Source organism: Sorex fumeus, unplaced genomic scaffold, assembly GCF_029834395.1.
Source record: "Sorex fumeus unplaced genomic scaffold, SorFum_2.1 ptg000020l, whole genome shotgun sequence".
Classification (NCBI taxonomy): domain Eukaryota; kingdom Metazoa; phylum Chordata; class Mammalia; order Eulipotyphla; family Soricidae; genus Sorex; species Sorex fumeus.
This window is the reverse complement of record NW_026606077.1, coordinates 11,380,493-11,394,972: the sequence shown is the minus strand read 5'-3', so window position 1 is coordinate 11,394,972 and position 14,480 is coordinate 11,380,493. Positions and strand designations below refer to the sequence as shown.

The 14,480-nt window shown below is 39.9% G+C and overlaps 1 protein-coding gene across 1 annotated transcript in view; it reads right to left on the bottom strand.

Moving 5' to 3' along the window:
* Positions 1–14,480, bottom strand: part of LRMDA (leucine rich melanocyte differentiation associated) — a 635,497-nt gene that overhangs the window by 201,264 nt on the left and 419,753 nt on the right. The window contains exon 5 of the mRNA XM_056113521.1: positions 14,247–14,331. Within this exon, the coding sequence (XP_055969496.1) occupies positions 14,247–14,331 (85 nt within the window). The remainder of the gene's footprint in view (positions 1–14,246; positions 14,332–14,480) is intronic.

The window sequence follows — 14,480 nt, the reverse complement described above, 5'->3', positions numbered from 1 at the left end:
GCTCTGGACTTACTTCTGGCTCTGTGCTTAGGGGTCATCCCTCCTGCCAGTGTTTAAGAGAACATATACAGTGCAAGGGATTCAAACTGGAGTTGGCTGCTTCCCCCTGTGCTGTATCTCCAGCCAATGCTTCTTTGGTCTTTGGGCAGCACTGAAACACAACTTCGTGTTTACATTCTCAGTCTTTCATTTTTCACCTCCAAGTTATTCTCTAAATTTGCTTCACCAGTGAGGACTTCCTTGCCTACCAACACATATTCCTTTGTATCCTTTATCTTCTTTTATATTTCTCTATTTAGTGCTGATATGCCCATAATGGAGGTTCCCTGGTTGGCTTATGTGAAATGGGAAGAAGAGAGGCAGCAGCCCGGAGGGAAAAAAAATCTACCACTTTTCTCTATTCACATCTCTAACACCTATGAAACAAACAGTGATTCAAGACTGATGAAAGTCTTCTGTGAGCTGCTCAAAGGCATCGATTCTCATGTCCCATAGGCAGCTGTCCAGCTGCACCTGTCATCCACTTGTTCTGCACAGTGTGGGAGATGGTCCCTGCTGCCAGATTTTTCTGGGAAGCTTGGACTCGGGCTGGAGCAAGGAATTACTCTTTGCAGAAAAGGAAAGTCATTCTTAATCTTACCCAGGCCTTTTATATCCATTACCTTTCCATCACAGAAAGGAATTTCAGGAGAACAGTAAAGTATATATAACAGGTTTATTGTGAAATAAAGATAGAGAAAGGGAGAGGTGAGTTAAGACATGCGCTCAAGAAAACACAGGCTTCTTCAGAGCAGAGTCAGCCAATACACATCCAACCTCAAAGAATGAAAGTACACATCTCAGAAGGGGAGATGTAGGGGGCATGTGCTCAGGCAACATGTGCAAAGGTGACATGCACGTGCCTCTTCCTCTACTAATTTATATTCACTTCTCCCAAAGTACCCCTAACCAGCCATTGCTAGGGTGGCTGGGAAGAGCTGGGAGCCATAGATGGTCTTTTGATATCTTTGCCTGCCTTTGTTCCAAAGGTGGAGCCATGCCTCTGAGGGGCTTCTGCCTTCTTTCCTCTCAGGAAGCCTTCGTGCACTTGGCCTCAAATTCTGAATTTCAAAGCATTTCCAGGCTCCTGAGATGGGTCCTTTCTTTCAAATGCCTTTATACCTTTGGGCTGGTTTAGGTTTCAGAGAATGTTTTTCCCCCAATAGATATTAGTTGGCCCCTTATCTTCCTGTTTACAACAGTGTTTTTAATTTTTTTTGGTTTTGTGTTTTTGGTCCCTTTTCTCACAGAATACCAACTGTTAGAAGGCAGGAATTTTGCCTGCTTTATTCATGAAGTCACTGTCTTCCCATTGTTCATTGATTTGCTCGAGTGGGCCCAGTAACGTCTCCATTGGAGACTTTGTTGTTACTGTGTTTGGCATATCGAATACATCACAGGTAGCTTGCCAGGCTCTGCCGTGCAGGAGAGATACTCTTGGTAGCTTGCCGGGCTCTCCGAGAGGGGAGAGGAATTGAACTCGGGTCGGCCATGTTGGCTGTGTGCAAGGCAAACGCCCTACCACTGTGCTATCGCTCCAGCCCATTCATGAAGTAGTAATAAGCAATCCATGGTACATAGTATATGCTTAGTCAATATCTCTTGAATTAATAAACTTTTAAGTATTCTAAAGAAAGGGGAGAGATGGAATAAGTTCCTTATGGAGCCATGGTTGTAGTTTTCCATGGTTGTAGTTTGTAGTTTGCGTAAAGTTTGCTTATATGCAGTCTCCCATATAATCAAACTTTCACTGTCCCATCTAACCTATTCTGTGGGTAATCTTGACTATTTTATTTGTACAGTGTACAAAGAAATTTTGAAAAAGACTTCAAGGGAGAAGATGAAGACAGGGAGAGATGGAAGGAGAGCTCTCTCTTGAGAAAAGAAAATTTATATGAAGGGATGGTTCTGAGTTTCTTTAATCAAAAACAAAGAAAGAATTGCATCTTTGTCCTCAATTTAGGACAAACTGAAGAGGTACAGAGATAAATAAAAGAATAGCTAATCCACAGAGAGAAACCAGTTTTATTGCTGCTACACAGATGTTTGTCCTTCCCAGGTAGGATACATTTTCTCCTTTCAGGGAGGGTGGGACTGGGCTAAGAGAGAGGCAACTTAAACTGGGGATATCTTCAGGCAGTCTATTTGGGAATTAGCATTGAATTATTTTCCTGCCCCCTTCCCAGATGAATAACATTTGCCTAGTAACAGCATCTCTGAGGACAGAACTTTGACCCCACAGTCAAGGTTAAAATGGAAAATTCCAGGTTTCTATACTCTTGTTTATATGATAATTCTTTTGTATAAAGTAATTAAAGAAACAGATGCACAAAAATTTTTTTAAAAAGCAAAGAGATAAGCACCAAGATCTCCTCTGACTACAGTATTTTTCTAACCATTTTCTTGAGTCTTTCTGTAAAAGTTCAGAGAAACTTAGATGCAACCTAGGTTTCATTATGTAAAAAAAGCAAAATTTGCATTGACACAGAGCCTCTGGATCTTGGTTTGAAATCCTGAGCCTGTTTGAAATCCTGAATTTCATTCACTTTCTCCATGTTACACTAATCAAATCTTAAAACAGGTGAGCATAACTTCAGTAAATGACTTAAGGACTGGCGATTTTCCCAGACTACTTCACCAATCCTTACCTAAATTTAATAAATAATACCACTTCCTTTCTTAAAGTCCAATCTAAATGGGTGCCCACTGTAGCTACTTCCCCTTGGTTTCTGTGCAATAGAACTTCTCATCTTTGCCTCGGAATAACTTTGTACTGGGTATAAACACTCAACTGAAAGGCCTACCAGAAAGGCAAAGGGCTCCTGAACAGAAAGGACTTCCCTCTCCTACCCTGTCGGCAGGAAGAGAACTCCTCTCTGTTGTTCCAATGGTCAGGTGTAACTTATTACCAAGTACACCCCATAAACTGTCCAGCTCCTAGATCACTAGTCCCCTACTATAGTAACTGCCCCCCATAATCACAAGCCAACTGTTCTCCATGATCTTAAGCCAGCTAAACCATTAACTAGTTTATTTTGCTTTCGTAACTTGCTTTGCTGATCACAATTCTTGCAGTGCCTTACCCATTATTCCATTGTCTGACTAGGATGGGATTTTTGCCTTTATAAACTTATCCATGACTGTACTTGGGGCCAGGAGTTCTCAGGGACTCAAGCTCAAGCTCTTCGCCTCTCTGAGGTGTGCTCATCTGTGTCTTGCCTTACAACAAGAGCACTAGATCCAACTAAACTAGTGCATCTTAATATTCTTCTCTTCATATGCAACAAAACATGTACTTTCACTGTAGGCATCTTGCAAAGCAATTTTAATCAGAATCCTTGCTTTAAGGTTATGTCTCTCTCTCTCTTATGCAAATACCCCAAATATTAACCAAGAGTCCTTAGGATCATCTCCCAAGTTCTTTTCCTGCTCTGAAACCACCCATGGAGAGATCTCATAGGGGTGTTACCTACAAATAATTCCTCTCCAGTCATGGCTTTAGACATTTTATATGGCAGAAACATGTGTGAACAGAGATGGGGAATGGAAGATTGATTTTAAAACGAAATGGGGGCAGAGCAATGGTACAGTGGATAGGATGCCTGCCTTACATGTAGCTTACTGGGTTCAACCCCTGGTATCCCATATGGTTCCTCGAGCTCTCCAGGAATGATTACTGCAGGCAGAACCAGGAGTGAGCCCTGAGCAATGTTGGCTGAGTGTGACTCAAAAACAAAAACAAAAGAAACCCTAAATGTATGCACCAAGCACACTAGTTGTTTGTAGGTGACTCTAAAAAGAGCTTTCTGACATTAACAATGGGAGAGGGGAAAGCTTCCTTAACACCCACATAAAAATGACAGAGGCCACTTCCTGGGAATAAAATGAAATCAGCTCTCTCCCTGAACCTGGATTTCCATGAAATTCTCAATTTTATCCAAGATTTTCAGTCTTTCTGTCTTTATTGTCTTTCCTTCTCCACATTCTTACAACTGTCTTGGCCTTTGTATATTTCTTGGCCTATATATATATGACTGTATTTCTCCTTAGTCTACACCTACAGGAATCTTGATGGTAGAGCCTGGAGCTTCTATCTCCCACAATTCCCAGTGCAAAGTTCCTTGCAGAAACAAAACCAAGCCAGAAAAGCATAGTCAGAGACCTGATTGGAGAAACAGAAGTTAGCCTCTGCAATGACCTGAAGCATATGGAATTCTGTTAAGGGGATTCCAGTACCACACCCCTTATTAAGTACACACTTCCCAACAAATCCGTGGTTATTGGAAAAATAACAGTCCTCATCCCCCCAACCAGTCCCAACCAAAAAATTTCATTAGAATAAATAAAGGACCAGTGCAGTAAATATTAATGGCTGGAAGGGGAAGCTGGAGGATACAGGCTGAGCTGAGCAGGTGTTCACCTCCTCAATTCCAGTCATTTGCAGCCAACAACGTCATCCTTTGGCCTTCTTGAGCTCACCGACAGGCCATTTTTCATGATTTTACCATTTCTGGCCAAATGCAAACTTTTTAATTAAATGTACCACATGATTCCAGATGTTTGTTTATTTGTTCCAAAAAAGCTGTAAAATCTCTACATAAGGAAAAACCTGCTGCAGAGGTGAAGTTTTCTACAATAGACAAAACAAAGTGATTGGAAAAAATGGACCTGGAAGTTAAGTGCTGGGCAAAGGTCTCAGCAAAACAGTCTAGAGCAGAGAGTCTCTAATCAGAACCTGATGGCTTCTGTGGGTGCAGAGGATATTTCAAAGGAGCCACAGGTGAAAATCACATAAACGGGGGATTATAGTATGAGTCTATGGAACCAATCATTGGGATTAAGTCCCGGAGGAAAGAAATAAGGTTTGAAGAGGATCAAGGTAGGAAAAAATGAGATACATCTATCTGGACCATAAATACTGGCTATGAAATTTAAGAATAAAACATAGTGGGCATCAGTTATATGTTTGTTTTGGGCCTGGGACCATATACATCAGTGCTCAGGGGCTATTGCTGACCCCTGATGCTGCTCAGGGGACCATATGTGATGTTGGGGGTCTCAAGCCAGAATCGTGGCCACTGCAGCCACATGTAAGACAGGTGTTATATCTCTTGCACTATACTATTTTGCCAGTCTCATTAATTTTTTAAAAAGTGGAGCTTATCCTGATCCAAAGACTGAAATGAGAACAAATGTGACTGCTTTGCCTGATTATTGTTATGTTGTTGCTATTGCCACAAGCTACACTTCATTAATTTCAGTAGTCTTCCATTTAATAGGCAGGATATAATCCATGCATAAGTGGTAGAGGAGAATCCTGGGAGCCATCCAAATGAAGAAGTACAGGCAGAGGCCTCAGTGTCACACACCATGCCAATTTCCCAGCACTCTTCTATGCTCTGGTACTATACAATCCGACATTAAGTCAGTTTATTGTATCTGTACTACATTCCTTCCCTATTTCTCTGTCCACTGAGCTGGCCTAATAGTCTACCAGTTTGTTATCATATGCTAGAACATTTCAATGTTATATGAACTGACTCTATGCTCAAAGATTTGGTTTCAAAAGCAAGTGTCAGAAATTCTTTGAATAACACAGGGAATAAAAACATTAATTGTCCATTTTCTGTGGTACCTGGGTCAGGGTCCCCATGCAACCAATCCTCAAGCAACATGGCGAGAGAGGCCCTAAGAGTTCCTCTTCTTCCTCCTCCTCTTCCTCCTCCTCTTCCTCCTCCTCTTCCTCCTCCTCTTCCTCCTCCTCTTCCTCCTCTCCTTCCTCTCCTTCCTCTCCTTCCTCTCCTTCCTCTCCTTCCTCTCCTTCCTCTCCTTCCTCTCCTTCCTCTCCTTCCTCTTCTTCCTCTCCTTCCTCTTCTTCCTCTTCTTCCTCTTCTTCTTCATCATCATCATCATCATCATCATCCCCTCTGGGCTAAGCAGTGTTCTGACCCTGGTTGTTTTCCTCACCTGCAACCATGTAGTTTCCTAAATTACCTTTAGGAAGCCTACTCCCTTGAAGCAGTACAATCTGCAGTCATGTAGTCTGATGTCAAGAAATCAAAAGCATATAGGGCTAGAGCAAATAGGGCACTTGCCTCGCATGCAGCAAACCTGGGTTCGATCCCTGGTACCCCATATGGTCCCCTGGGCCCCGCCAAGAGTGATATCTGAGTGTAGAGCCAGAAGTCCTGAGTACTGTAGTCACCCCAAAACGCAAAAAAATGAAAGCCTCTAAAATTTCAACAAACTTCTTTCAATGCCACCTAACTATCTGGAGTTTAGACTCTCCTATTCCCACTGCACACTTGATTTTTTTTAATAGTTTATAGTTGTTCAAGTCCTGCCATAATACAGACTTACTCTACAAAAGTACTTCAATGCTGATGTTTTCAAAATGAGGTCCCTTTTCCCATTCTGCTCAACCTATTCTTACCCAAGGTAAGAATTATAATATTCAACTCCCTTCTCCAGAATGTTCTTCTTTACCCTCCAAACTATCTATGCAGCAATGCAGCATATATTATTTAAAGCACAAAGCCAACAGCCTCCAGAGACATGCCTGGCCTATCCCAGTCTTTACTGCTTCCCATCTTTTCTTTCCTTTTAGGTGTGTGTGTGGGGGGGGGGGCACACACCCGGTGGTGCTCAGGGGTTATTCCTAGCTCTGCACTCAGGAATTACCCCTGGCGATGCTTGGGGGAGTCATATGGGATGGCAGGGATCTAGCCCAGGTCGGCTATATGCAAGGCAAACACCCTTCCCACTGTACTATCACTCTGGCCCTAAGATTCCCATTTTTTTAAAACAGTGGCTTTCACGAAGTACTGCAGTCCTTAATGACTAAATATATATTAGTTTTGTTGATCTTGTGGCAGTTTTGGGAACTCCCCAATTAATCCTCAAATTCCTGCTGTGCAGATACCATGTTTCCTGTGCCTGAATTCTCCACAAAGCCTAACATATACTTGGTACATCATAGACATTGACATGCTGGAAGAATTTTTGGATGATGATCAGAGCAGTGCCTATTATTTCAAGAGTCTCAGTTCTGCCGTAGGAATGAAAGAGATAAGAAACAACTTATGACTCTAAAACTTCATGATGGTTAGAATTTTCAGTACTATCGATCTCAGAGCCTCCTATATTTTATTAAGATAAAAAGAGAGATTTGTCCCAGTATATTTTAATTTGGATTGTCCATTGGGCAAAGTCTATCTTTCCAACTCTTCATCCTTCCTAACTAAGACATGCGACTCTTGGGGATGTGTGTGTGTGTGTGTGGGGGGGGGCATGCTTATATTTTTCTCCTTGTTTTACAGAAGAACCAAATTCACAGCCCCTCAGTCAGTCAGTGTTTATCAGTGAGCCACAATTCTGCCCAAAGAATAGAAATAAAGCATTCCAGGAGTCTGCAAATGAAAAATCATCCTCAGAGAAAAAAGATGGGAAATGGACCCCTATGGATTTCAAATGCTTAAAAGAAGGCTGCTTAAAGTTCCTGGCTAAAGTCCATGCCAGACTTGGTAATAGGCGAACAGATTCATCCATCTTCAGATTCCACTTGGCTTGCTCTTCCATCACTGCCACCGTCCCAGACAGTGCGTGCACACATGCACATCTATCTATATATATGCGGAAGTTTTAATCTACACTACCCTCCATTCCAATCCACCCAGCACTGCTCAGTAGAGAGAGAAACTATTGACCCTGCAAAGCAGCAGGGAGATGAATTTGATGACCCACACTAGAGTTTTTAAACCATTTCAGCAAGGTCTAGAATCAAAGGAAAGTACAATTTATTCAGCACTTAGTAAAGTCCTTTTACTTTAGAACAGAGCGCACACACTGAAAATAGACTCCCACTGCCACACAGATAAAATAAACCTGTCAACCACTACTGTCAAATCTCTAGTCACCTCGATTAAATAAAGGAAACTTTAGCATCTCTCAGCATCTGAGAATCCCACCAACATTATAAGCCCATAAAAGCATTATGAAGGAAAGAAAACTAAAGTAATGGGTTCTGTTAAAAATGTCATCAGAGGAAAGTATTTTACATAATTAGAAAATGCTAATATTAGCTCTGCAGAAAGAACCAACATACTTGTGTCCCCCCCCCCCCCCTCTTCCCCCAGTCAGGGTAAAAGCCGTGACATGAAGTTGGAAAGAAGGAAGCACAGGCCATGTACTTACTTGGCAGGCCTTGCAGAATAAATGTGTATCAGAAAGGAGACTTTCCTTGATTACCATTAATATTTTCTTTTGCATTTTCAAAGTGTCTCAGTCTCTCTTTCTCACACAAATTATCAATACACTTTTCATGGGGAAAATGTGGATCTGTCATACTGCCCTAAATCTTAAATCGGTGTAATTTTCTGAGAAGTTAACTGATGATTGGCTTTGCTGAAAGGCTAACAAAAATTTATTAGAAGATAAAAGACAAGAAATAAGTGGTCTGCCCATTGGCATAGGGTCTGATCTCAGGTAAGACCTACCTGGCAAGTTCACCATAACCATCAAGTTGCTTATTTTATCTTTCACCTTTCAGTGGTTGAGATCAATAGGCAAAGAGACTACTTGATTGTCACTTTTTAAGAATCAATATAAGCTCAGAGAAACAGTGCAGGGTCTTGCCTGGCATATGGCTGACTCTGGTTTGATCCTTTGCACCACATATGGTCTTCTGAGCTCTGCTATGAGTGATCCCTGAATCAAGAGTCAGGTATATTCAAGTGTGGCCACAAAACAATAAAGTAGAAAACTACATACATGAATCTATTATCCTTTAGTCTTTGCTATTGTTCTGTATAGATTTGGATATAATGATAAAATCTACTTAATATTCCCTGACAATTGATATGGCATGATGCTAGGAATATTAGAAAATTACTTTGCAAAGCATAATGCCCAAAAGAAGAAAGCAGGGGAGAGGGGGAGAGGAGGAGAGAGGGAGAGACAGAGAGACAGAGAAAAGAAAAGTGCCTGCCATAGAGAAAGGCTGGGGGAAGGAGAGTTGGGAGGTGGTGGGAATGAAACTGTGGACATTAGTGCTGGGAAATGCACACTGGTGGAGGGATGGGTATTGGAACATTGTATGACTGAAACCCAATCATGTACATCTTTGCAATGGCCTATCTCAATTGAAAAAGTTTTTTTTATTCTTTTGGAGTTGCCTGAAAGAGGTAATTTGCCTCCAAATCTTATAAACCTAAAATAAATTGTGATGAACAGTGTGGTTATCAAATAACAGTATTTGCCATCCCAAAAATATTCTGCTTGTTGGAACACAGTTTGTCTGACCAAAAACTTTCCATCTCCAACATCTTTGTCTAATCTACCACACCATCACACAGCTCCATTTAATTTTCCTCTTCCTGATTTTATTTTGATTTATGTAAACAGCTGAAGCAAAATGCTTTGTATTTATGGCTACTGTGAAAATATGCTTTATGAGATTTCTGACTGAAACTTTAACAAAATAAAAATCCTCTGTCCCCAGTTTTGCTTTCCATCTTTTCCCCCCTCTTATGGAGTTCACACATTGAAAGGCTTCATGGAGATATACAGAAAAATCAATTACTGCACATAAAATGCAGCTCACATTAAGGAAACTGCAAACGATAACTAATTATGATAAGTTGCTATGTAAATTACTCGGTGGCAGTCCCAGCAATCATTTTCAAACACAAATAGACCAAGCCCTTGACTGGAGAAGTGGATGAGCACCTAACAACTGTGTCAATACAAATAGTGGTGAGACTGCCAATGATTGAAGAAGTTAGAATGGCTATAATCGCCAAGTTTCCACTGGAGTCCCTCTTGGTTTCTTGTTTTCTTGTGTGCACTTAAAAGTTCAATATTTAACGTGGCAAGTTAGCTGCGGCACCTCGTCAAGACTGTTAAAAAAATCAGGAAAAAAATACTCAGGATGTTTACTCGGTTTGAAATTACTTTGCAATACATCTGTGCAAGCAAACAAACCATACTGGAAAACTCTCAACGTGGTAGCTCTTGGCAGGTTAAGATTATGGCAGGTGTGCTGGAGTGTCTGTTTTATTTGTTTGTTCTGGGTTTTGTTTGCTTTGTTTTTCTGGGTCACACCCAGCTGTACTCAAAGCTTACTCCTGGTTTCTGACTCAGGCATCCTGGCAAGACTTGGGTAACCATATATAATGCCAGGGGTCAAACCAACTATACCATCTCTCCAGGCCCTGGATTGTGTTTTAACTAGACAACATTGGCAACCTCTTTTAAGATTTTTGCTTGTTTTACAGGTAAAAGGAAGAACTGAAAACTGCAGCTCCCATAATTCTCTTGGGTAGAATAGGTCTAAGGAAATACACCAATAGGGGAGTGTAATTTGGAAACTTAGAAATGAATTGGATGCCCTATTTGTTGATCTGGTTTGCAATTTGCAAGAAAGTTTCCCAAGTTTTCTAGCAATGCACCAAAACATTTCAAGAAGTTCCAGAATATTCCCAGGCTCAGTGTTAAGTTTGAGACTGGTGTGGCGCTTCACTGATTGTATTTCATTTACAGTGAAACCCTTTCTTGAATATGCAGTGCATCTTTCTTTTGTCTGAATTCCAACGAATAACAGGTTTCCCTCCTTGCTGTGTCACATTTCTCTGTTGCTGAGTTTATAGTTTAAAAGAGGTGTAAATGAAGTTGGGGAGTAACACGGACATTTCTTCTGAACCACACAGACACTGGATCCTCTACTTTGCTGCAATCTTAGACTTGGTAATTCACCCCCGATGTAGCTATTTCCAGGCCATACTTTTATATGCTTTTTCCTTCTTTCCACCAGCACGGTCATATTTGTTCCAATTTAAACTTGTTTCATGAATTCTGCAATGTCAGAAATGGTCTGGGAATCAAAGATGCTGAGTTTTGGGGGTCTTTTTTTTTCCTGCTTCTGTCACTAAGTGACTCAATATACCCCAGAAATTCTTGATATCTGCCTCTAGATTTCTCTAGAGCAGTATTTCTCAACCTTTTGCTGCCCAGCCCCTCCTTCAGACCTTGTTTTCTTCCTGTGGCCCTCTTGTTCTACTGGTTGGCCTCCGAAGTCTTGTGCCATGAATCCCTATTTAATAGATTTTTCTCCTGTGGCTACCTTATAATATCCTGGGGACATACAGGAGGCCATATGCCACCCCTCTCCTTTGAGATACACTGCACTAGAGAATAATATGGTATAAGCTTGAAATAGTAACATTTTCTCCAAAAGGCACAGAGGTCTATGTGAGCGCAAAGTCTAATTCTAACAATTACAGATCAAGAGTGGCTATGTATGGCATGCCTGGTATGTCTTGTGCATAAAAGATATTTAAAGAATCAATTTCCCAGCATACATTTCAACTAAATGCTTTAATCAATGAATACCCACTGATGATACAGAATGTAGACTGTTACTGGGTAGTAATTGAGTCTCCTGACAGCCCTATATCTACTGCTCCCACATGCCGCCTTCATCCCTGTACTCCAGAATCATGTTCAGACCTGGGCAGAACTCTCAAAGATTTCATATGGACCATTCTTTGAGAATATCTGCTCTAGTAAAGTAACTCCAATAGTTCCATTTTAACTTATGTTGTTCCCTCTTATCACCAACAAACCAAAGTTTTAAAACACTCTTAAAATAATGAATCACTTTGAAGCTATATTATGCGACTAAATTTTACCTGGTAGTGAATTAGTTATGTCTCTGTTAGAAATAAAGATTTCAGTTTCTGAAAGCAGAGATCAAAGTCCTTAAGGCTGCCCTGTCCTTTATGGGTGTGTGCACCCCCAAAGAAAGACAGATATCACTTCTAAAACAGAATTCAGGTACCTTGTGGAGGTGACTTTCCCTTTAGTTTCCATTATTTATCACTTACAAAACAAATTTTTATTGATTAATTAAGAAAGATGACCTATGCCATTAAGGAACTTTCTTCTACATGGAATTTGAATGTACATATGCCCAATCTCTCTCATACCAAGCAGACTAAGAAGAATTACATTAAAAATCTAGGGACAAAGAGAAGAACCTCAAGAAGGAGAAGAATCAATACACATAAGATCAGAAAAATTCCATGAAGAAAGAAGAATGAACTTCACATAACTGTCCCTATAATATATGGATGACCTGCAAGTTAAAGATGGAAAAATTGAGGCACCTATTTCCCAACCAATATCCTGGGCTCAGACCTACTTTGCATTTGAATCTATAGCTCTTAGGTCATGAATCTTGGTCCTATCACAGTTGACATTGGAAGTTACATAAAAGGACAAGTAAAAGGAAAATGGCATGAATAGAGAAATTGCAATTTCCACATGAACTACTGCCCACCAGTTTGTGTAGTTGTTGGTGCGGAATGAAAAGAGATTGGGAACTGGATGAATCAAAAATTATTTGCAAATAGAACTTCCACTAAGAATTTTATAGACAAAGTTTCAGGCATCATGGAGGACTGATGTAATGTGTCTTCACAGTAGGAAAGTACTATTTTACATAAATGACTATAAACTGTTTTCATAAATATATTAACAAACCACACTCAAATTGTTTGGTGATATATATGCTCAGAAATTTAGAATGGTGACTTAGTGATAAGGCAGAAATCCAATAAAGCATTCAATGGTTTTATTCTAGATGCTAAAAAATATGTTTTTCTCCATTTGAATGAGCTTCCATCACATCATTCATGACTAACTGAAATCCACCAGATTCAAGACCAGTAAAGTGAGGACCAAAGAAGTTGCCATTTTTTGATGCAGATTTGCTCGTTTCAAGATTCAAATACTTCATGTTGTAATAAGCAGCATATACAATGGAATAGAGAATAAAATTACCCTTTTTTAAACACAAGAAACCAAAAAGTAATTCCCTAAGAATATAATGATAGGTTAATTTCTTTATGTAATACTGTTTACCCAGTGGATCCCACAAATTAGTATCTAAAAGAGGATGCTTAGGTTTTTATAAGGACATTCAAAGGATATCTCTTTGTGCCCCTCAAAGAATACATGTTGGCAGCTGTTAATCTACCTTGCTTTGCAAAATGGATTTTCACAAAAGCAAAATTTGCTGAAATAAATAACATGCAACTGAACTCTAATTGAACCAAAAGTATATTTAAATGTAGAAGAGTTTCATTGTGTCCAGAGACCAACTAGGTGATAAGGAATCTATTCTTAGACATTTGCAAGTCTGCATTATTTTAAAATCATTTACTGAAGAATAAAAATATGCTATGTGCTTAGAGCCTATACATATTCTTAGAGGGATAGCTCCATCACTTTTTGCATCTTTACAACCTTTGCTCCTACTTACCCTTGGTCTCTCAGATACAAAGCCCAATAAAAACAATTGCACTAAAGACATTAACTGGAACAGCATTTAGTGTCCCCTGCACATCCATGCTGAGTTTTCTGCTTGGGGAAATTAGGCTTAAAGTTTGTTTTTCACTCCATCTAAGCCTGCTATAACTTACCCTGGAAAGGCAGGTTTGCAATTAGAAACTATGGCTGAAGTCAGAAACAGGATAAAATGGGGTAAAGGAGTTATATCACAAGATCTTTTCCTGTCTTAACTAATTCCAACAAAGGCAAACACCAAGTTTTTGAGTCAAGACACCACATTTCCAATTAACATATAAAAATTATATTTCACACATATCCTAGGTATGACATCAGGAAGTTAATGTTTGGAAGAACTAAGTACACCAAATTGGTACTTCTATGATCAAAGAATTCAGAGGAAAAATGCACATGATTGCTTCCAATGTTGCCAGTGAAATTGCGTTTAGTTACAATGTAGAGTTCACTCATTTTTGTAATTACAGATTTCATCTATCATGCTCCAAACAATGATACTTTACAAATATTAGTGAATTTCTAAATTTCTTTCCATTATTTTTTTCTGGAGATAATGATCTACTTAGCAGTTTTTAAGTACTATAATTTCTTTATTTAAAGAAAAAAAATCACAAAATTATATTATACCATGGATTTATTTGCCTTCCCAGTAGACTGCCACTAAATTCTGTTTAATATGACTTAAAATCACTAGGTTTGACAGGTATGGTTTTCTCATCAAGGACTTGAAAAGCACTGTGTTCCTTCGAAAGAGCCGAGGCAGCAATAATGAGCTCCGAGCTCTGCATAGCCAAGTGCTCCCCTGTGCAATCACTAGGAGCAATAAAAAGCTGGGTTCCTACCTCGATGGCTAGTGAGTTCTCTGGAAGCAGAAGGCAGAGGTGTATAGTGGGACTCTGGAGAAGCAGCAACACTGTCACTCAGAATCTGTGAAATAAAAGCAAATATCGACATGAAGTTAGTTAAACACTAAATATGTGCTTCCCAAACATGTCTCCTTGGCATCTAGACTTGGAGAAAATATTGTTGACCAAGACTTGTCTTTGGAAGCAAGAGCTGTCTGTATTGACTTAAGA